This window comes from Microtus ochrogaster, chromosome 8 (assembly GCF_000317375.1).
Source record: "Microtus ochrogaster isolate Prairie Vole_2 chromosome 8, MicOch1.0, whole genome shotgun sequence".
NCBI lineage: Eukaryota > Metazoa > Chordata > Mammalia > Rodentia > Cricetidae > Microtus > Microtus ochrogaster.
Window position 1 is genome coordinate 22,955,510 of NC_022015.1, and position 22,803 is coordinate 22,978,312.

The 22,803-nt window shown below is 47.7% G+C and overlaps 1 protein-coding gene across 7 annotated transcripts in view; it reads right to left on the reverse strand.

Moving 5' to 3' along the window:
• Nucleotides 1-22,803, reverse strand: part of Fgfr2 (fibroblast growth factor receptor 2) — a 105,986-nt gene that overhangs the window by 31,674 nt on the left and 51,509 nt on the right. For 4 of the 7 annotated variants that reach the window (XM_013347904.2, XM_013347903.2, XM_013347900.2 and 1 more), the window contains 3 exons: nt 7,780-7,970; nt 5,284-5,428; nt 3,110-3,312 (listed from right to left, as the gene is read on the reverse strand). In XM_013347904.2, the coding sequence (XP_013203358.1) occupies nt 3,110-3,312; nt 5,284-5,428; nt 7,780-7,970 (539 nt within the window). The remainder of the gene's footprint in view (nt 1-3,109; nt 3,313-5,283; nt 5,429-7,779; nt 7,971-22,803) is intronic. The other 3 variants (XM_005351364.3, XM_005351360.3, XM_013347902.2) reach the window with 1 other exon arrangement.

Sequence of the window (22,803 nt, forward strand, 5' to 3'; positions counted from 1 at the left end):
CTTATTTATCCAGAGGGCCTGGTACCCACACACTTTTCTTATACAACGTGACCCTGCTGAAATATTTCAAAAGGACCTTGAGTTAATGGCAAATAGGCAGGCTTTATCTGCCATGAAACTGTTTGATTTATTATTAGTAGTATTACTATTAATATTAGTATTAGTAAGTAGTATTAGTATTATTGGTGATGATGGGTTGGGCAGGCTAGGCAAACACTCTTACACTCAGCCACAACCCCATCCCAAGAATCCTGGGGTAGGCCCATGCACTAAATTGGGTGCCTGGTTTAAGCTGTGCATTTAGTAAATGACAATGAATGCAAGAGGAGGGAAATGTGAATAAACCCAAAGTTTCCCTTTGGTTGCACAGGGAATATTAGAAGAATGGAGGGCTCAGGGGGAAATGGATAATGAGGACAGTCATTGGGCCAAAGAGAGGAAAACATGATGATCACGTGTGTCAAGGGGACCTCGGGGGCAGCTGCCTTCTTTACAGGAAGCGGCAGGAAGAACATGGCAGCCGATGTGAAACTTCTTCTTTAAAAGATGCTGGAGCCAACAAGATGGCTTCTCAGGTAACAAGCAGTGCTCAGTACCAAGAGCCCTACCTGCTTGATTCCTTGGAACCACTTGGTGGAGGAAGGTCCTGGCTCCCATGGAAGTTGTCCTCTGGTCACGATAGACACGCTATGGCATGTGCATGCCCATACACACACACACACACACACACACACACACACACTGCATAAACAAACAAAAAAAAGTAAGAAGAGTTTTCTTTAAAAATGATGAGGGCTAGAGAGATAGCCCAGTGATTAAGAGCACTTGCTGCTCTTGCAGAGGCCCCAAGTTCTAGTCCCAGCACCCACATCAGACAGTTCGAAACTAACTATAACTCAAGCTACAAGAAATCCAATGCCCTCTCCAGGCAACCCAAGAGTTCCTGCACACATAAATAAAGATGCATTTTTTAAAATGATAAATTAATTATGGGCCAATGGCCTCGCTATACCATTACAGATTTCACTTGCTCCTATTATAAAAAAAATAATGGAGATGGGGACATCACTCCCTTTATTTAAACCCCCTGTGCCGTAGTTCCAAAGTGGAGGATGTCATGGAAGATGGATGACAAGGGTAAGAGATGAGGAGAAGCTATGAAGGGGTGGCTATGCAGCCTAAAGCCTTAAAGTACCTGGGCAGGTAAGAATTATTTTATGATCGAACTCTCCCAGCAACTCACAGGGCAAGGAACTGACTTCAGCCCCATCTTGCTTCTCTGGTCCCACAAATGACAGTGGTGCCATTCAAAGTCGCAATAACATTCTCAAGGGCCAGAAGGAACCCACAGGGCCTCTTTGACCCCCACACTCAACACAGTGGGTCTGCATCTACCACACTTCTACCTCAAGCCTCTGCAAAAAATACCTGTTGGGAATGAGGTCCCAAAGCTGACAAGGTCCTGCTCAGCCTGTAGTGTGAAGCAGGGTTGAGAACAGCCAGGCCTGTGTCAAAGCCACCACTGGCCAGCTGGACCCCAGTTCCTTCTAGAACCTTGTCCACAGAAAGGACCTTGCTAGCTGAAGGCCCAGGAATGGTAGAATTAGGTCAAACCCAGAGATTCTTAAAGTGTCGCCTGAGGAAGTGTTTAAAATGAAGGCTTCTAGATCCATTCAAGATCTACTGAATAAGAATCTCAGAGACTAACGAATCTTAGTCTTAATGTAGTCTTTTTTTAAATTTATTTATTTATTAAGGATTTCTGCCTCCTCCCCGCCACCGCCTCCCATTTCCCTCCCCCTCCCCCCATCAAGTCCCTCTCCCTCATCAGCTTGAAGAGCAATCAGGGTTCCCTGACCTGTGGGAAGTCCAAGGAACCCCCACCTCCATCCAGGTTTAGTAAGGTGAGCATCCAAACTGCCTAGGCTCCCCCAAAGCCAGTATGTGCAGTAGGATCAACAAACATCTCCGGGTTCTACTAAGATACACAGTGGAGCACAGCCAGTATGGGCCATTTCAATTTCTACCTGAAAAATAATGACAATCTTATCGGAATCAAGTTCTAAATCCTTTCTGAAATATTTGCATCTACACACCCTGGCTCTGAGCCTCCACGAACAAGCAGAGGAGAAGTCAAACATTTCCTTTCCTATCCACTTTTGAAGGGCTTTGTTTCCTGACACAGTCAAGGTTCCCACAGCTAGCCATCAAAGACCAAGCTCAGGGTTAAAGGTAACCTTCTCCCTGTTCCATACAACAATCATGTTATCTGGGGGCTGGGGAGATGGCTCAGTAGTTAATAAGGGCTTGATGCTCTTCTAGAGGACCAGAGTTCAGCTCCCACGACTCATGTCAGGAAGCCGTCAGCCGCCTGCAACTCCAGCACTGGAGGATCTGATGCCTTCTTCTGACCTTCACAGGCACCTGAACACACGTGTTTATAACACACACACACACACACACACACACACACACACGCTTGCACGCATAAAATCTTATCACTGAATCCCTAGCCACACCTATAACCTATAGGCAATAATATAAGCATACACTGTTATTTTAAAAACCAGACAGATTCAGCCCTAACCCAGTTTAGAAGAAATCGCTGTCCACTCTCATGTAAACAGTAGTTCAGTTGAACCTTCTGACTGTATGTTTCTGATCTCTACTTGAAACAATAAAGCAAAGAAAACTAAAGTCTCTTTCTTGCCATGGCAAAAGCGCCATGTGAATATCCAAGCCCGGCTCCCAAAGAGGCAACGTATCCCAGACATTGCTGCTCTTCCTACAGACTCCTGTCCTTGAATCTTACCACCAACCCCAGGACGGGGCCTCCAGAGAAACTGCCCCTCCCTCGGAGCAACTCTGACTAGTACACTGCTGTGCTTTCTTCCTTTAAAATTAGACCCCGCCCACTCATCCCAGAGCAACACAGTGACCTGAGGCTCTAAGTTCCCAACGCTGATAGATCCCTCGCACAGTAACAGGCTATGTCCGCGTGCTGAGGTTCACAGACATTAGAGGGGGGAAATCAAGGCGGAGGAAAAGATCCAGGAGCTGGCTGGGTGGTAACGGGGAGTAAGTTTCTTCAAACTCTTTATCTACTTTCTGTTACCTGTCTCCGCAGGGGGATGCGCTTGGTCAGTTTGTGCACAGCCGGCTGGCTGCTGAAGTCCGGCTTCTTGGTTGTGGTCTTCATTCGGCACAAGATGACTGTCACCACCATGCAGGCAATTAAGAAGACCCCTATGCAGTAAATAGCTATTTCCAGGTAATCTGGTGAAGCGGTGATCTCCTTTTCTCTCACCGGCGCTAGATTGCAGATCACAGAATAGGAACAAATGAGTAGGCCACAGAGTTAGGATGCGGGAGGGATGCATCATAGTGTAGCTAACGGAATCACTCCAAAGGCCAACAAGGGCTTCCCCGTCAATAAGTCAATGCAGAAGGATATTCAGGGGCACAACAGCCGTGTGCCTCCAGCCTGGGTCTCTCCATATGCTAACCGTCAAGGGCTCCTCAGTTAATCACCACAGCCCAGATAGCCACCTTCTCTAGCCTCAAAAGGCATTTCTGTGATCAGTGATCAGCATAGCTGATACCAAACTGTAATAGGAGGTTACAAGGCCACATTCCGCGAGGCCCCTGGACAGAGCAGAACACCCAGTTCCCCACCATAGGAATCTCTGGCGATGTCGCCACTAAACATAAACCAAACTGAGAATTGTTCAAAAGAAGCATGCCCACTTTGTTTCTAAAGAGATGGGGACGATGCTTTGTTGTTCCTACGGGGGGCACTTCAAGGGAAGGCTCAATGGGGCCCCAGAGGACCGCAGCTCCACATGGACTTTACAGCCATCCAATAGGCTAGCCCAAAACATTTTGGTGAGTCCCTTCACACTGTCCAGAATATTACCCAATTAAACAATCAGATGCATCAACCGTGAGACTGTCACATATATAATACATAATATATAATACCTAATAACCACTAAAATGTTAGTCTATCAGGTTACATTAACTTGTTACTAAACCTTTTAAAAAACATAGCACCGCGTATGGGTAGAGATGTGACTGACTTAGCACATTCTTTGGTCAGCTCTATCGGCCCCTCCTTGGTCCTCAGATGATCCATCTACAAGCAGTGTATTCCCAAACAGTATATCCTCAAGCTGCACTTCCTCAAGGGAACGGTGCTATCAGGCAAATTGGTTAAGAAGTGCCAGTTAGACACTTACAGAGCACAGCATTGCAAGTATAAGCAAGCTCAACAGGAGAGGCATCTCTGTTTCAAGAATACATACTCACAGAGCAGATTCATAACCAAAGGGAAGACGGGTGCAATGGTTATTATTTTAGAGCTTATATATTTTAATCAGAAAAACTACTCTCTGCAAAGACAGTCAAAACTCTCAGCAGCACAGCACAAAACGAAACGATCGATTTACTTTTTTTTTTTTTACAAGCCATAAAACAAGCATGCAGTACGCATGGTCCTCTAGAAACAAGGCATTAATAACTGGAGTAGACAAGCGTCATGAGCCGCGATATACGGTCTATGCAGTTTTCCAAAGGAAACGCGAGGCAAAGCGTGAGTGAGGGCAGGCGCTCGTCAAGAAAGGAGGACTAGGACAGAGGCACTGGTTAGAGACTTGGACAGCAAGGGGCTTTGTTGATGTTGATTTCTCTAGAAGGCAGAAATAACATCAAGCCCGAGACAACCTATGCATGCGCTGCAGTCAAAGCAAACTGAAAGTCCACCCTAGCGAGGCATGCAGCAAGCCACCGGATTCCCAAGGTAACACACTGCTTCTGCACACCTGCATCCTGAGGTGCTTCCCAGGCACCCCAATCGACATCTAGTTGTACTCAAATGAAATGTAAGCAAGGTGGACCGAGAGACATCAAACCACATAGGGGATTTTTAGCAAAGTGAGATTTGCAATGGGAAAAAAAAAATGACTTATGAATTTCACAAGTAATTTTGACTTCCCTCTTAGGAGTAGCTCATTGAATCATCAGCTTAAGGAGTCACTAAAATTACGAGATCCCTTTGGGTTTTAAAGGTGAAATTTGACTCGACGTACGAGTATGGGATCTCCTTGTACGTGAATATCTAAGGCGGTTTCTTATCCCTGGGGGTCACTTTGAATATTTATTTTCTCTGCATCTTTATGCAATAGATAAAAGGGGCTATTTCTAAGAACAGAAGCTGTGTTAATTTTTTTATAGCAATCAACCAAGAAAAGAGAAAAACCCACAGAGAGAAAGAGCAGTATGTACCTGGCAGAACTGTCAACCATGCAGAGTGAAAGGATATCCCAATAGAATTACCCGCCAAGCACGTATATTCCCCAGCATCCTCAAAAGTTACATTCCGAATATAGAGAACCTCAATCTCTTTGTCCGTGGTGTTAACACCGGCAGCCTAGAAAACAAAGGAAGCGAGAAAAAGGCTAGACATAGGAATGATTGTGGAGGGGGCCTTGGAACCAAGAGGCCTCGTACCAGCGGCTCCAGGGGGTACCGGCCATCAGGAGATTCCGACTGCAGCCCATCCACAAAGCCCACAACCGAGAGACACCGGCCAGCTCACCTCTGCAGGCCCGTCACCACACCGGCGTCACCACCTAGACATGCATGCAATTGAACACATGGAAAAATGAGCCCACAGAGTTCTCTGACTGTTTTCACTTGGGTTTGGGGGGTGGTTTTTCCAAAAAGTTTGTGGCCCAGAGGGGCTACGGGTTCTGGTCTTGTTGGATGCAAACGCCCACTGTGAGGAAAGGGAAGGTTCTCGGGTGTGATGGAACAAAAAAAACATGGGTGGTAAGCTGTGAGGTAGTCGGCTCACACATTCCTTGGGCTCCATGGGAACCAAGGTGGGAGGTTATCTTAGCAGAATTTGGTTGATTTCTCTCAGGCTGTTATCATCTTGTCTTACAGAAAAACTGGAATTTCTTTTGTTTCCTTTTTTAATATGAATGTCTGAATGTGGCTACTTCAGTATCGCCGAGTCACACATTCACGAGACGATCACCAGCCTCCAGTGTTGGATAGGACCGGGTATGGAATCAACACAAACAAACAAAAGTTTGGTTGGGCGAATCCTATCATGCGAGCATTTCTCTACACAACCAGTGGAAAGAGCAATGTGAGTCCTGCCTAATAGACAGATACTGCAGACTCAATGCATGCAAACTCGAGGTTCACATGGTACTCAGACAGTGATCCGGGAAGGATGCAGTCCAAACACGACAGACCAGAAAGGAGGGCTTGAAAACCGGGTGGGGGTGAACGATAATCTTCAAGCACTTTGAACATTGTGGGCATTTTTCCATGGCTGCTGGCGTGGTGCCAGCTGCACCACCAAAGAAAGATCATTATAAATATACCAAGGCCACAAGAGTTATTCTAGAAGCTGCCTGCTGCCTCCCAAAGCACCGAGTCTTTTCAACTTCTATATCCAGTTTTCTTTAAAAAAAAAAAAAACAAAAACAAAAACAAAAAAACAAAAGCAAAACACAAACACAAAAACGTTGTTACCTTGCTGTTTGGGCAGGACAGTGAGCCAGGCAGACTGGTTGGCCTGCCCTATATAATTGGAGACCTTACATATATATTCCCCAGCATCCATCTCCGTAACATTGAACAGAGCCAGCACTTCTGCATTGGAGCTATTTATCCCCGAGTGCTAGAACAGACATAGGAAAACAACATAATGGCCAACCGGGAAGGACTCGGTGCTGCCTATGGTCCCACCACCAACACACCACAAGAAAACAATCTCCATTAATTACTTCTAAAGGGCTGTGGGTGGGGGTGGAACAAAATGAGTAGAGTTGGTGAACAGCAGTGATCTGATAGTGTAGGGGGGAAAGGGCGAACAGTCGGTGGGATGGGTGTTGCTCTTCCGGCTGGCCGGCTGTCTCCAGCACTTTGGATCCTGGGTACGGCTGGCTAGAGAGAAGACTTATTGGTTGTGAGTTCTTCATTTGCCCCCTGTCGCTCCTACGGTTGTACAGGAAGACTGTTCTTTGTGAGTACACCCCCTGTGAGCATGGCAGACAGGCAGGCATGGCTTAGAATTGACAACGCAGACCTAGCTCACCATGCTGGAGGGGAAGCTAAGACCTGGAAACTAAAGAGTCTGAAGCCACAAAAATGGGAACTTGAGGAAGGGAAAAAAAAAAATGTCTTTTAAGGATAAGTACAGAGAGAAGGGAGTTCTCCTCATTCATTATTTTACAGGTGCAGAAGACCACACGAAAATCACGAAGAGGTGAGAGAATGTTTTGAAAAAGAAAATCGTTGTTCCTAAAAGGTGGCTACTAAAATTTAATTGTAATAAATATGACATCAAACATCATAAAATGTAAAACAACATCAGAATAACACTGGCACAGTGTCTAGAGCTTGTCGGCTGTTCCCCTCTATTCTATTCTGTCCCATTTACTCTGCACACTGCCTTGCAAGCTGCACCTCCGACCCTGGCTTTGAAGGCATACCATCTGGCTAACCCTCACTAGCATCTCCTGTAAGACCTCAGGGCTGACCAAAACAGCTGAATCCACCAATTGTACAGGAGCAATTCCCCTACTCCACAGCCCCCTTCAGAACTATTACTAGCAGGCCTGGTGGCTACTAGTTGCTTAACACACTCTACTGACTAGCCCATAAAGAGACCAATCTCTGAAATTCAACAGGAAGTCAAAGAATCTGGCGGAAACCCCAAGGGAGCCCTCATTGTAGGCCCCTTGGGATCCAGAAAGTCCTCACCTTCAGGACCTTGAGGTAGGGCAGTCCATCGGGCCCGTATTTACTGCCGTTCTTTTCAACATGCTTGATCCACTGGATGTGGGGCTGGGCATCACTGTAAACTTTGCAGACAAACTCCACGTCCCCTCCGACCACCGCAGATGCATTTGCAGGCAGTCCAGCTTGGAGGATGGGCCGGTGTGGTGATCTCTCTGACAGAGAGAGGAAGAGAGGCGATGGGAGGGGGAGAGAAAGCAATAAATGAGTTGTGTTGTCCAGGAGGCTGTCAGGGGAACTCAAGCCAAAAAGGCCTCCCGTCTGCTGGCTGACTCCTTTGGAATAACATGGGGGCCCCATGGACAACACAAACGACTTCAAAGCGGATGGCTGGAGCACACCCCTTGTAAAGGGTACTTATTTACAGAATTCCGAAAAGCACACACTACACCGCGAGTTACGGGCTACCTAGTGAACGAGGGGAAGTTCTTTACTTCAGCCATCTGGGAGTCGGACGGAGCTGGTGGAAGGACCTTATTTGGCTTGAGATGATACCCAGATTCACTATGGATGTAATTTAGACAGCATGGGCATGTGACATGGCTAACTTGTCAGGTCACGCTGACCATCAAGAGAGGTTCTTCTATGCATTGTCTCTCACAGTTCATTGCTAAGAGGGTCTGGGAAGTCTTATCTTCCCCACTTTAAAAAGTAAATTGCAAACTAATGCCCCAAGTGAGGTTGAAACCATACTAACTGGATGCCATTCCGTGGTCTTTTCTTTAGTTGTTCGTTTATTTGACAAGTACCAAGTGTCACTAAGTGCCAGGCACCCGATGTATATACGCAGATATTCCTTAGCTTTCTCGGGTGTGGCACTAAAGAAATACAGGGACAGACCTGTTTTCAGGCTGAGTTTCACAGTATCGGAGGAACCCCACGGGAAGATGCTTGGCCATTCTTTTCTAGCCTCAGAGAAGATTCTCAACAAAGCACACTCCTCCTCGTCTTACACCAGAAGGTTCCTCTCCAGATGAGAGGTGTTCTCAGCAGACATCCAGAGAGGGATCGGGTCAGGTGTGCTGGCAACTATATGAGATGCCTCAAGAAACTAAGTAATAGCCAACTAAAACTGGACTAAGAACTTTCTCCAAAGACATGCAAATGGCTAACAAGCAGTTGGAATGATGCTTAGCATTTGTAATCATTGGGAAAATGCAAATCAAAACTATCATTTAAAGCGTAATAAGACCAGAACTATTGAGGGCCTGGAGGGTAAGGCCCTGTACCACTTTCAATACTGGGGTAAGTATCAGAAGTCTGAAGTAAAAGCCAAAGCAAGTCATCTGAGCCAGCAATCCTCACTTCAGTGAAGATCAGAGAGAAACACATGTATCACAGAACTAATCACAACCACCAAGATTTTTAATTTGATCAACAGAAGAATGGGTAAAATAAAAACTCTGGTCTCTATAGACAATGGAAAAACGGCCTTGAAAAGAAGGGAATCGTGCAATTTGATGACGACAGACAGCAGGAAGTGGACCCGGAGGACACTATGCTAGACAAAATTCATCCGTCATTGGACAGATACTGTTTGACCCCACTTCTAGGAGGGCCGTAAAACTCTCAAATCCATATACCAAAGGAATGGAATAGTGGTGGCCAGGGATGGAGAAGAGAGGAAAAGCAGAGGCTAATCACAGAATCACAGACATTCGAGAGATCTGGTCTACCCATGACTGAAGATAAGGCTAAAGCTACATTAGGAGTCCACCACACATAACTGCTCTTACAACAGCAAAACGAATGACTGAATAAACAAATGGATGAATAATCGAGTGAACAAGAAAGAATTCACAGACTGGGCTGCTGTTTGATCTCAAATACAAAAGCACCGTCATTACAAATTTACTGGGACCTTCCCCACAGCAGCGCTATCAATGGCCGCACGCCATCCAGTTACCAATCCCTTCACAAGCGCAGGCTGATATACTCCAACACTTCCCCTTTCCTCGTTCTCCAACCATGAATTCCACTGTGCCAGCTTAACAAAGACAGTTCAGACAGAGCTGGGCATGGTGGCACACACCTGTCACCTCGGCACTTGGGAGGCAGAGGCAGGTGGATCTCTGTGAGTTCGAGGCCAGCCTGGTCTACAGAGTGAGTTCCAGTCAAAGCTACAATGGTAAGACCTTGCCTCATAACAACAACAAAAAATAATTAAGAGAAACAAGGAGAACACCAGCTCAACAATGGTCCCATGTTTGAGGTTCCCTGTGCACTGGGCTGGACGCAGCAAACTAGAATGATAGATCTCCAAGTCTTTTTGTATCGGGGGCCTTCCTGATGAAAATATCATCCTGTGGAATTTGCTGAACCGGAGCCAGACCATTTACAAACTGACTCCACTCCATAAGCCCGTTGCTGGCCCTTAAGGAGCTTTTTAAAAAGAAAGAAAAAGCTTGAGCACATTTCATTCTGGAATCTTCCATCACTTCATAGACACCTACATTTCCATACAATAAAGATAAGAATTTCAGAGCCCCCCACAAAGAGTCATTCGTCTGCTCCTTTATCACCCACGTAGGTTGAGCAAAGAACAGAGAAGCTAGACTGTTCGTTTTTGTGATTAGGAAAAAAAAAAAAGTCTCAAAGCTTCATTTCTTCACACATCACAGGAAACTCTCCACTCTTTGGGATGGTGTACTGCTTCTAGGGTGGACCAGAGGGACTTGTGTGCCACAGGGAATGAATGGAGTCTGCTTTAATCCCAGCTGGGCCCATTAATGCGGGAAGTCCCCTCATGCACGTCTCCTCTGTCTTCACCAAGCCTGTGTCCCAGGAGTTCTACCAGCAGGATGGAAGCCCTCGGCTGGGCTGGTTGCTGCTCATTTCTACCCATCAAATATCAAGGTCAGTTCCTTCCCATAAAAGAAGGAATTGGAGGGCTGAGGTCATGGCTCTGTCAATCAAGCACCTTCTACATAAGCTCGAGGGTCTGAGTTCAAACCTCTAGACGATACATTTAAAAAGTCAGGGGTGACAGCACGTGCCTGAGAGAAACTGGAGAAGTGGAGAGGGGAGGGTCCATGGAAAGCCACGGCCTGCCTCGATAAATCTGTGAGTTCCAGGTTCAATGGGAAACTAAGGAACATCAGTCTCTAGCCTCCACAAATGTATACACATACGTACCTATACACACACGCACGCACACACACATATACAGATAGGTGTTTATGCAGATATCTTAGAGGCCAGAGGAAGGCACTGCATCCCCTGAAGCTGGAGTTATGGGCAGTTGTGAGCCCCATCATAAGTTCTAGGAACTGAACTTGGGGGTCCTCTGTTAAAAATAGCACACACTCTTAGCCATGAAGCGCTCTCTCTCGCTCTCTCTCTCTCCAGATCCAAGGAAGGAATTTTAAGCATCAGTTCATTCCTTGCCCTGGTTTTCCAATTTTGCATTCACAAGCATGCTTTTGTGCATGTATGCACACGTGTGCATGAGCGGTATCCCTATTGACATTCTCGAGAAACAGGAGTACTACAGGATCTACAGGTTCTGAGCCAGATTGACTGAATTTCACGGCAAGCCTTTTTCCTCAGCCATACTTGTTTCTAATAAACGGCCTCACTGCAAACACTACACACGTAATACCAAATAACATTGCCTGTGAACAAGGAGCGCTTTCAGAACGCAACATCTCCTCCCGAGCCAGCCCTGGGCAGGGAATCCGTCGCTGGGGTAACACTGGCAGGGCCTGGTCCAGAGCTTGCAGTCTTGTTTTACTTGTGGTCAAAGGGCTGCTGAGCTCTGGTTATTAAGTTATTCCAAGCTATCCGGACTATTTTCACCCAAAGGGAAAAAAAAAGAGCCCTTTGCAATGGTTCAATGTTATTGCATGTGCAAATTACAGCAAGCCGAATGTTAGAGCTCGCGGTCTTGAATTCACCTTTTCAAATTTTCTCACCTTATGTGAAATAACCTCCTAACTACTCCCTCTCCCCTCTCTCAGCTCTTTCTCACTTTGGGCAGAAAACCTACAAGGACGGTTGCTGTGTAATAGAAACCTTACACCGTCTCCCCAAACTTCTTACAGCTGCGCTCAGTATAAAATGAAACCTCGGAGAATGTTATTTAAAATGTTTTTAAAAAGTCAGTGGGCCTCATGTTTCATTTCTCCACATCAGGCTTTGATTTCCTTTGCAACCTTAGTCTCTGCCCTTAAACAAGTCGAAGAATGAGGCTTGAAACGTCTTGGAAAAGGACCCAGGATGCCAGCTTCGGCCAAGTACCACGCTCCTCTTCTCGTCCTCCTCAGCCATCGATCTTCCACTGGCGTCCATGGACCCTTAACAACAGCTAATGGGGCTACCAGGGATGGGGGTGCACACCTGGGATCCTAGCACTCAGAAGCCCGAGAGAGAGAGGAGGACCACAAATCCAAGGTCAACATGGGCTACACAGCGAGTCCTTGTCCAAAAAAAGTGTGGGGGGGGAGACAACAGCCACCAGGAAGTTGGATAAAAATAGGTGGAGAACTTCTGGAAAGTTGGGGTGCAAGCAAGTCAGATGAGGAAGCAAGCAAAGCAGGTGGCCTTTCCCGTGGGTATAGGAGAAGAGGGTGTGGGCCCCAGAATGACAGTCCTCCACATAGCTCCTCTGAACCTCATCTAGCCTCAAACAAATCAAGACCCGCAGGTCTGCGACTTTCCACAGCACCCTGCAATAAAAGGGTTAGTCTGAATTATTTCTGGATGAGAGACCGGCGCCCAGTGCTGGCTCAGCTCTTCTCCGTGACAACAAGGATCACATCTCCTCCAGTAGGCAGGATTTACAGGGTGAGGCAAGCTTCTCTTATAGCATGTTGAACTCGCAGATATTATAGAAAACACATTTTTTTTCTCCTTCCAGGGGAGTGAAATAAATACGCGGAAGGCAGACAGGCCGACGGGCAGCTTACCTCTATTTCCTGACTGCAGTTTAAACAGTTACAATTTGGATTTACAGGTTGTAGATATGTGGACCCAAAAGGAGGAGGGGAAAAGAGGGAGGGGCTTTCAAATAACCATTTGAGGTTCCTGTGTGAATTTCAAATTAAGCCACAATGGGAGAGCAGTCCAAAGTGTGTGGCTGGGGCCTATGGGACAGTTGGCCGCAGCTCTGGAATGAGGTTTCTCTGAATAAATGCTTAGTAAATACAGACTGGAGTGCTTTAAAAAAAAAAAAAAATACATGCCCTCCCTCCTGTCTCTCCCTCACTCTTGCTCTGGCCCCCTTGCTTCAAGTGTCCACTTCACTCTAGCAGAAAGCCCAGCTGCTGAGAAACTAAATAGACACATTAACTCTCCTAAGCCTTGCTCTGTAGCTGGGAGCCAAGACCCAGCCACAGAGGGTAGGACAACAGCCTGCTTCATTCCAAAGTAATTATGGAGCCAGGGGGGAAGGGGGGAACACCTGAGTGACGAAAAATAAATCTTTGTTAATTGACCATTGAAGCGTTATAACACGTCAGGACTCCTCTGGACAGGATGATATGTCGGCCTGTAAGAGACCTACAAGTTCTTCTGGGACAGAGTAGAGGTCTCCAGTCTTCGTAAGCAGCAAACAGGTAGCTCAGAGATCAGAGAAGGACTGGGCTCTTAAATCACACCTATAAATTAATCAAGCCCAGAGTCCCTGGATTCCCAGCATGCCCCAGTATCCTGAGATTTTCTCCTCAAAAGTTAAGCAGCACTTATCACAGGAAGGAAGGAAGGAAGGAAGGAAGGAAGGAAGGAAGGAAGGAAGGAAGGAAGGAAGGAAGGAAGGAAGGAAGGAAAAGTTGAGTTACTTTCTTTGAAGTACACCTGAAGCGTCCCCAGGAAGGCCCTCAATGCAGCCAGTGCCCTCTTGAACAACCCACTCATTCAAGGAGTATGGATAACTTCGCCTGCTCTATCTTTAAATTGAAACCAAATTTTAATTGCCCTTCTTTCAAACTGGCAGTTTCTTAGCAACTGCAAAGGGCTGAACAGAGAAAAGAACGCTCTGCGATTTGGAAGACAAGTGAAAACAAGAGAGTTCTTTTCCTAAAGCCAGCCTGGCTTTTCTCTCAACAATAGGCGGTGGTTGATTTTGCTGCATGAGAATGCCCTAGATCAGCTCATGAGGCATGGCTATTAGGAAAGGCAGTCATCAAAGCTGCTCGTTCACGGGTGTTCAGGGCCCAGGAACCTGCTAAAGGCCTCACGCTCATTACACTCAGCAGAATGAGTTCACTGCCCTGTCAGGCCTCTGCTGACACAGTCACACCAGACAGGCTCAATCCAGCTGGATTCTGAGTTTTGTTTTCCCTAAGCTTTTCCCAGCCCCCAAATATCAGCGCAAAAGATGGCCGGAACTAAAAATGATCAACAGAGAAAGGTAGTGTGGAGCTGGGATCAAGGGAGCACAGCACTTTCAGAATGAGTGCTGGTGCCCAGGACAGGATATTAGTGCATAGTCCTCCCCCACCTCTCTTCCCCGCCCCCCCCCCATAGCTCTGGCTGTCCTGGAACTCCCTGGGTAGACTAGGCTGGCCTTGAACTCACAGAGATTTGCCTGTCTCTGTCTCCTGAATTATTATTCTATTTTAAATGTGGGGCCCTGCTCTATAGCCTGAGTTGGGCTTGAACTCACAACCCTCCTACTTTGGCTTCTCAAGTATTAGGTACCACTAGGTCCAGAGCTCTTTATAACTTTTTTCCTTCTTTTCTCTTTTCATCTCTCTTTTCTCCTGTGCACACACCCCCGTGTGTGCAGGTGCACACTTCCATGTGGCGGCCAGAGGTCAGTACCGGGTGTGTCTCCCTTGGCTACTCTCTCCCTTCGTTTATGTTACTTATTCTCATGTGTATGATGTATGTGGAGAGTGCACACTTGCCACAGCACTGGGTCCAGCTGGTTCTCTCCTTGCACATTCTGTGGGTTCCAAGGATAGAAGTCAGGTCATCAGGATTGTGTAGCCACCACTAATCACTGAACCATCTCAGCAGACTTCCCCCTGAGGTCTGAGGCAGGCTCTCACTGACCTGGGTTGCTCAGCGACTTACTTGGTTGGGTGGTCGGCAAACCCAAGGTCTTCCTGTCTCCCCAGACTTTTTGCATGGCTACTGGGGATCTAAACTCACATGCTCATGTCCAATAAGCAACTTTACCCACGTAGCCCTCTCCCCAACTCCTTCCCACTCCTGCATCACTTTAAAAAAAAAACAGATTTATTTTTATTACCTTTAAGAATGTGAGTGGTAGGAAGGTTCAAAGTTTGCACAACTTCAGAGCTCAGAGACATTGGATCTTTGTAGAGCTTGAGTAACGAGCAGTTGTGTTTCTCTGTGTAGCCCTGGCTGTCCTGGAACTTGCTTTGTAGAGCAGGTTGGCCTTGAACTCACAGAGATCCGCCCGCCTCTGCCTGCCTCCCGAGTGCTGGGATTAAAGGTGTGTGCCACCACCGCCTGGCACAGTGTACACTCTTAACGGCTGAACCTCTCTCTAGCCCTCTGTACCACTGAAAGAACGGAGCTTGCACTGGGAAAGGTGCCTGGTTTGCTGTCTTTCCTCTGCTCTTCACTGCTGTTCCAGCGGGTGGCCACCCCTCTTGCTGGAACATCTGCCTATGCAAAGCCCTGCAGAACCTGGCTGGGGCTCTGGCTGCCTCCAACCAACCCACCCCAGACCCTCTCCCACACCTCTGCAGAGACCCGCAAAGTCTGAGGAACAAGGTTGTTTAGGGAGAGATGAAGTGTCTCCCCTCCATGTCTGAAGTCACAAAGTTTGTTATGAAGGATGCACCATGCAAAGTGCTAGAAGCCAAACACGGCTGATTCCTTTGTGCTTGCTCACTGGCGTGGACAGGCACAGCAGAGGCCTGGCTGGCTGGGCTCTGGGCTGAGGAGACCAAGCATAAGCAAGCGAAGGACCTTCGCTAAAGAATGTCACAGACAATGACTCGGTTTGACATGGAGCACCTTCTACCTGCTGTGTTGTCAATTTAGATCATCTAAGGCAGATTACAGGAGTGGGGCTTGGCGTCACTTATACCCCCAATGTTTAGGGTGCCCTTGAGCTCTATGTCTTCAGAGGTGTGTCAGCACTGACGGCGCTTACACCATGTTTAGATCTGAAAGCGCCTCTGCTTTTCTTTAAAGGGGACTTGGCTTTGGGGAGATAAAAAAGTTCAGGAGACCAGACAAGTTCACTAAACCATACCTTCAAAAAAAAAAAAACCAGTTTAAAAGGCTCAGTTTTATGCTATACATGTAGCCCAGGCTGGCTTCAAACTAGCCATATTGCTGACAATGACCTTAAATGTCTGATCCCTCTGCCTCCACCCAGGATTACAGGTGTACATCACCACACCTGGTTTCTGTGGTACTGGGGATGGAACCTGGGGCTTCACGTGTGTTAGGCAGGCACTCATTCCACAGGTGAGCTACAATTCCGGCAAAACCACAGCTTTTTGAGAAGGAGACAGAGCAAATGTGGCAATATTTTTGAATCAATAAAGTTTATTCCTAGGGTCGTGGCAAACCCACACTCTTGGCTAGCAAAGTCTATTACCTTGCTCAGTTTACTAAATGATGGTTATTCTCTCAACACCAAGTCTACACAAGGTTCCCCTACACTGGGCTTCAGTGTGGATGCTGATGTCAACTCAGACGTCAGCTGTCCACAGGCTCCCTCCTGAGGAGCAGAGGTAAACACAGCTGAGCCGCCCCACTGGGCAGGACACCATCAAGCCCTGCACCCCACTTACCCTGGGGGAGCAGGACAAGGCAGGAATGTGTGATTTTAGCTGGAGTGTGCAGAGCTGGGCCGCCCTCACAGGAAAAGCGTGCTGGACAAGGTTTTGTTCCTTTTTAATTGCTCAGGCATTAAGTACACCCTCTTATTAGAAAGGCCGAGCTCTGAATTAAACCACATCTTCTCTCCAATGATTTGCAAAGAAACAAAACGGGGATCACTGGGAAACCCCCAAAGCCAAAATGCTATGCCTCGGGTTTCGAATGCTATGCAAATCTATCTGAAAAGATCAAGTTAGCCTATTTTTAGAAATATGTCCTTGAAAAGTATTCACCCAGGTGCTCAACTAATAGTTGTGTACAAAGCTATCCGTGGCCATGTTTTAATGGAATAAGGGTATAAGCATGATGGCATATTACGGCTCCGGCAGCAGCATATGGGTGACGAGAAGAACTGGGGCAGACTGCTGTGTGTGGGCACAAGGATCTAGAAGGCGACGTGGTTCCCATCATTAACTTTCACCATTGAAAAAGCCTCTCTTAGAGGAAGTCCAGAAAGCTCCATGCTAATCCCTCAGATGCCTTATTTTGCTCCTGGTGTGGATCAAGCAGAAGCAAAAGCCTTCGGCCCATCTGAGCAAACAAGAAATGCCTTCCCCCAGGTACTGACAACAGGAGAAGCTGAACCATCCACTGTTTGTTCTCTTGGAGCCAAAACGAGCAGGCGGAGAATTACCGGAGGCCCGAGATGCACTACAGTCGTGGAAAGGCTCAGAGTCATCACCAGATCCCAAACTCTGCACTGTCAAGACAGAGGATCCACCGTCGCAATACAATACAGAGGACGTTTCTAACATTGCTTCTAAACCAGTGACATCCTCTCTCTTCACAGGAGAGATGGAACACCATCCCCATGGCAACATCAGAGTCCTCGGCCACCTCCTCCTTACAGCCTCCTGCCCTGGACCTGCTATGTAAACACCACACCAGTAAAAAAAAAAAAAAAAAAAAAAACTACACCCTTCCAAATCCAATCCACTATGTTAGCAGCATCTCCCAGCCACAGCCTCCCTTCTCCTTGTCTGGGGGCACAGAGTAAACAGGAAGATGATGAACACAACAGCCGGGTGGCGTAAGGCTAAGGGGGGAGGCCAGGGGAGCGAACCTAGATATATCACTTACAAAGGGGAGACCAGGTGGGAGCCGGCAAAGACTCAACTACACGACCCTTTGGCTCATAACAGCGGGTGCTGACTAAGTTGTATGAATACATGTATTAAAAACTCCACAGTTTTTCTGTTTCAGAATTTGAAATACATTAGGATGCCCCAGATGAAGAGAAGTTGCTCATGAAATTCCCTGCTCCAGAGAAAACGTGCCTCATTCCAAATGCTTGGGCCGGAAGTGCTCCCAATTAGGGTCTTTCTCAGCTATCAGGATATGTGTGCATCTGCTTTACCAGTTGAGCATCCATAATCCCCAAACTCTGAAATCTAAACTTCTCCAAACTCTGAAAATTGCAATCAGTGAGGGAATTAAAATGTTGGAGGTTGACTTGGCAGGTTAGAGATGCTCAACCCGAGGGGCCCATTACCATACACCCTCCCTGCTGTCCACACAGCATCCAGCTATGCTAGCTCCCAGTGTAGTTAAGTACCTTTCCTTCTGCCTGCCCCGCCTGCCCTGCCTGCCCCACCTGCCCCGACCTGCACCTCCTGCGTACAGTCCCAGGAAAAGTCATCTTCATACACTGAACTGTAAGACATTAACCTGACCGCAACACTTCTATATCCTTCCACCCAGATGCCATGCCAAAGATCAGACAGCCAACCAAATATTAGCCCTCTCTGCCAGTCACCTCTACCAGGACCCTTGCCAGAACAGAGGGGAATCAATAACCTTCCTTTCTCAACTGTGGGTCAAAGGGCATCTGAAAGTTCACAGGAACCAAGAAGAGTAGACTATGACCAAGTCCCGACAGGTTCCTGGCAGGTTGGTACCCATGAGCTGTCATCTGCTACCAGAGCTTGCAAGGGGTGACTTCTTCCGGGAAAAACGCTCATTTGCCAGTCAATGCCTTTGAAGCAGCTGACCACTGACCAGACTTTGCCCCCAGGAAGCCCTGTGGTAAGGCAGGAATGCGGAATCACTCTGGAGCAATGAAATCTCATTAAACGGCTTTGACCCCAGGGAGTTTGGAAACCCCCATCCAGAAGAAAGTACTAAGCCTCCGGTAATGAGAAACAGGCTGAGTGTGTGTCTAAGCCTGGAGACAGCAAAGAGGCACAGGACTGCCTAATAAGAGTGACCAACGGTCACCCGTGCCATGAGTTAGAGCACCGCTCTCATGGCAACTCTTTCTTCGGTGGGTGCTACATAGAAAGTAGGTTATTGCTATGGTTGGAATCAGAAACGGCCCTCATAGGCTCAGGTTTTGAATGTTTGATTCCCAACTGATGGCATCACCTTGAGTGCTCTATGGCCTTTAGCGGGTGAGGCCTGGCTGGCAGAAGTGGGTGGCATACCTGACTATGCCCTCCCTGATTTCTCATCCACTTCACCTCACGCCCCCACCACAAAGCCAGCTCCACCCTGCCTTTCCTCCAGCAATGGACTGAAATACCTCTGAGTCTGGGAGGCAAAATATGCCTTTCTTCCCCAGAGTGGTACAGGGCATATGATCACAGCAACACATATGAATCAAAATACCCACACTGTCCAGTTAAAAAATCAACACGCAGAGGTACCAGAGCTTCCCAGGGCCACAGAAGGCAAAAGTGGGACTTGAACGTTTACACCCCACATAATTCCCACCGGACTCCCCAAAGACACAATGTGACAAGGAGACTCTCACATCCTAACTGTGACAGCCACGGTTTGGAAAGGTAAAAACGGCTGGGGGAACCCCAGCGCAACAGTGATGTGTTTCCCACCGGCTCCCACTCGGGGCTATGATTCTGTGTTTGCACAAAGGCCCTCACTGCAACCTTAACTAACCCTTAGCCCATTTGCAGTGGAGGAGCTTTCTGCCTCCCTCCAGCTAGACTTCCTAAGTCCAGAGCTGGTGGTGAGAGACAGCCCTAGCATAAATCAGGTATCAGGCTACAGCAAGAAACGGGACATTGTCAACTGGCAGCAAGATCATAAATATGGACAAATCTAGGCAAGGCCCAGGACGCCAGGAAACCACTGCAGATCCCCCCGGGGGCCCAGTGCTGAAACTTGGCTGGCCCTGGAGGAGCATAGGCCTTCCAACCAAGAATGGAGGGGAAATTGGCATTCAGTGCCTTGAAACCTCTAGATCATGGTCCGGGGTTCTCTCAGTGCTCTAGCCAAGACCGTTCCTGTCATATAAAGCTCTGAGAAGCCACTGTCAGAAGGAAACTGACTCACGTAAGATCTTCCTCATCAGAAATCAAGACGATCCTCCTAGTGGCAGTTTCTACAAGGAACTGGATGGTCAATTGAGTCATTATTAAACTTGCTATTGACATTTCTTTATTTTCATTTTTGATACAGGATCTCATATACCCCAGGCTGGCCTCAAACTCACTTTGCAGCCAAAGATGACCATGAGCTTCGAATCCTTTCCCCAAGTGCTAAAATCACAGACATGCCATACCATACCAACCTCCAGAGCTGGAGATGGGACACAGGACTTCACCATATATGCCAGAGAGCTATCTACCAACTGAACCACACCCCAGCCTGAGCCCCTAATGTCACTTTTCATCAATGGCTTGAATACTCCAGACCCACGGCAGGTGCCACACAGGGTAAGCAGACATGGTTTTAGAAATTCTGACTCTTCAGATCCCTCCCTCACTGCTCCAAGATCACACTAAATAAAGTCTTTGCCATCCCAGCCTCTGAGCAGCAAACCAAAGCTTTGTGCAACCTCTCCCTCTCTCCCTGGAGCCTGCCAGAGGTTCCAGGCCATGGGCTGACCAGACAGCAGGGCTTAATGGTCTACCTGGAAGAAGTCAGACCTCATTCCTCTCGAATGCACACCTGAGGAGCTCGGTACATGCTGCCAGGCTGTGTCCCATCACGTCTAGAGCTGAGCTGTGGGGGATTTGTGTCAAGGGCTAGCCAACCGAGTCATCCTGGCCTGCCAGTGACAAGTCAGGACTGGAGGAAACGCTGAGCCACCCTCAGCCAGCCAGAGGTGAAAAACAGCATATGACAGCCCCGACCATCCAGCGCCGGGGCTGGGAGATGAGATTCCAGAGAACCAAACTAAGAAGGGATCTGAGGTCCTAACCGTACCTCCAACACACTCTGCACCGCCCCCATATCCAACATCAGGAGAAGGGGGTCACCAATAAGTATCCAATAGAGTTATAATAATTAGCAAGATCATAATTCAAAGCCAAATGAGGGAGGAAGGGTACTAATCCCCCACTTCTTCATCCGTGTGTAAAAATGTATGCTTGAACTTGTGTGGGTCCACGAGCGTATGTATCTGTGGAGGTCTGAGGTTCATATCAGGAATTTCCTTGATCCCTCTTCTACTTTACTCTTCGTGGCAGGGTCTTTCAAACTCAGAGCTCTCTGGCACAGCTAATCTCTCTAGCCTGCTTGCTCAGGGGATCCTGTCTCCACCACACTCACCCAGCATTTACCTGGGTTCAAGGGTCCAAACTCTAGCCCTCAGAGTCCATTTGCTTGGCAAGTGCTCTATCTACTGAGTGATCCCTCCCTTGCCTGACACTAATTGTCCGAGAGCCATGGAGACCGTGTCTGAGATGCCTGTGCCGGGGTCTTCTCAAGACCTTGCAGACATCACTGACCCAAATTTCCTCAACTTTAAGACGGGGTGAGGGAAGGAAGAAGAAAAAGGAGGTTCTGTGATCCTCTGTAAGCCCAACAGCCAAGCCGGTCTAAGATGGCCTGGGTGACAACATTAACCAGGGGCGCAAAGTCAGCAGGAAACAGAAGTCCACCTCCTGGTCCCCAAATGGTACTCGGTTTGCCTAGTTAAGACACCTGCCTTCCAAGTACGAGAACCTGGTTTGATCCCCCCAAAACCAACGGATAAAATCTAGGCATGATGGTGTGCACTTGCAAAGCCAGTGCTGGGAAGGCACAGGCACGCTGATCAGCCAGCCTAGCCTAAGTGGTGAGCCCAAGGTCACAGTGGCAGACCAGGGGGAGGGGAGGGGACAAAGAATGGCTCCTAAGGACCAGCACAGAAGCTGAAGTTGTCCTCCAACATCCATGCACACCCATGCACACCCCACTAGACACATTCTCTGTCTCTGTCTCCCTCTCCCTCTGCACCCCCCCCTCTCCTGGTTGAGACTAACAAAAGTTATTGAAGAGTAACCCACTCGGGGACATTCGTTACCGAAGTTTTAGGGTACTAAAACACCCATCCCACAAGTGATGATAAACATCTTCTTCAATCTTACTGGTTATAAAGCAGGTTCAGAAGGGCTCAGTAGCTCTTCTGAGGCCCAGATGTTCCTGCCACTGGGCTGGCTGCTCTTATCACTACACCGAGCTGTATTTGTTCCTAAGATGCCAGGGCCTCAAATCTTGGGTCAGACCCAGTGAAAAGAGTTAATGACTTCTAGATGCCCCTTGATGGTGGCGGGGCACCCATCAAATCAAGGACTTCAGTATCCCTCACTGAGGAAACACGGTGAAGACTCACCAGCTCCCACAGCCACATACTTGGCAGGCTCATTTATTATTGCCACAATCACTGAGACGTGGAGCTTCGTGCTAATTTTCCTTTGCTATAAATGGCTGGAAAGTAATGGTGTCCGTTTTAATGAGGATCAAGCAAGGCTCCTAAAAGGACCTTGTAAATGAAGCGCAATCTCCTCACACACAACAATGGCCTGCTGTTTTATTCCAGAACACAAGAGTATCGTTTAAATTACATGGCCTTTACACGGCCGTGCGGAGGTGGAGCCTTGCAGTCCTGATGCTGCCTAACACCTGAACCCCAGATGCAGGCAACGCAGCATCACTCCGGCAAGAGCCAGACTCCCTGGTCACTGAAAGAGTTTCTAGTCTTCTGTGAAGTAAGAGGTAACTGAGATCCTGATACCATACAGCAAAGTACCGCATTTGGACTCCAGGGCCACCAGGAGTTTGTTGCCTAAGCCTGAATCCTTTCTGTTTCCACTTGCCAAGATGTTCAGAATGATTGCCAACCCTGTAAGTCTCTATGTGGCTCCTCGGCTGGCTCAATTCTCGTTTTATTAGTGCTTCTCAAAGCAACTGCTGGGGTTTTCAGAAAAAAAAAAAAAAAAAGAGTATTTCACACCT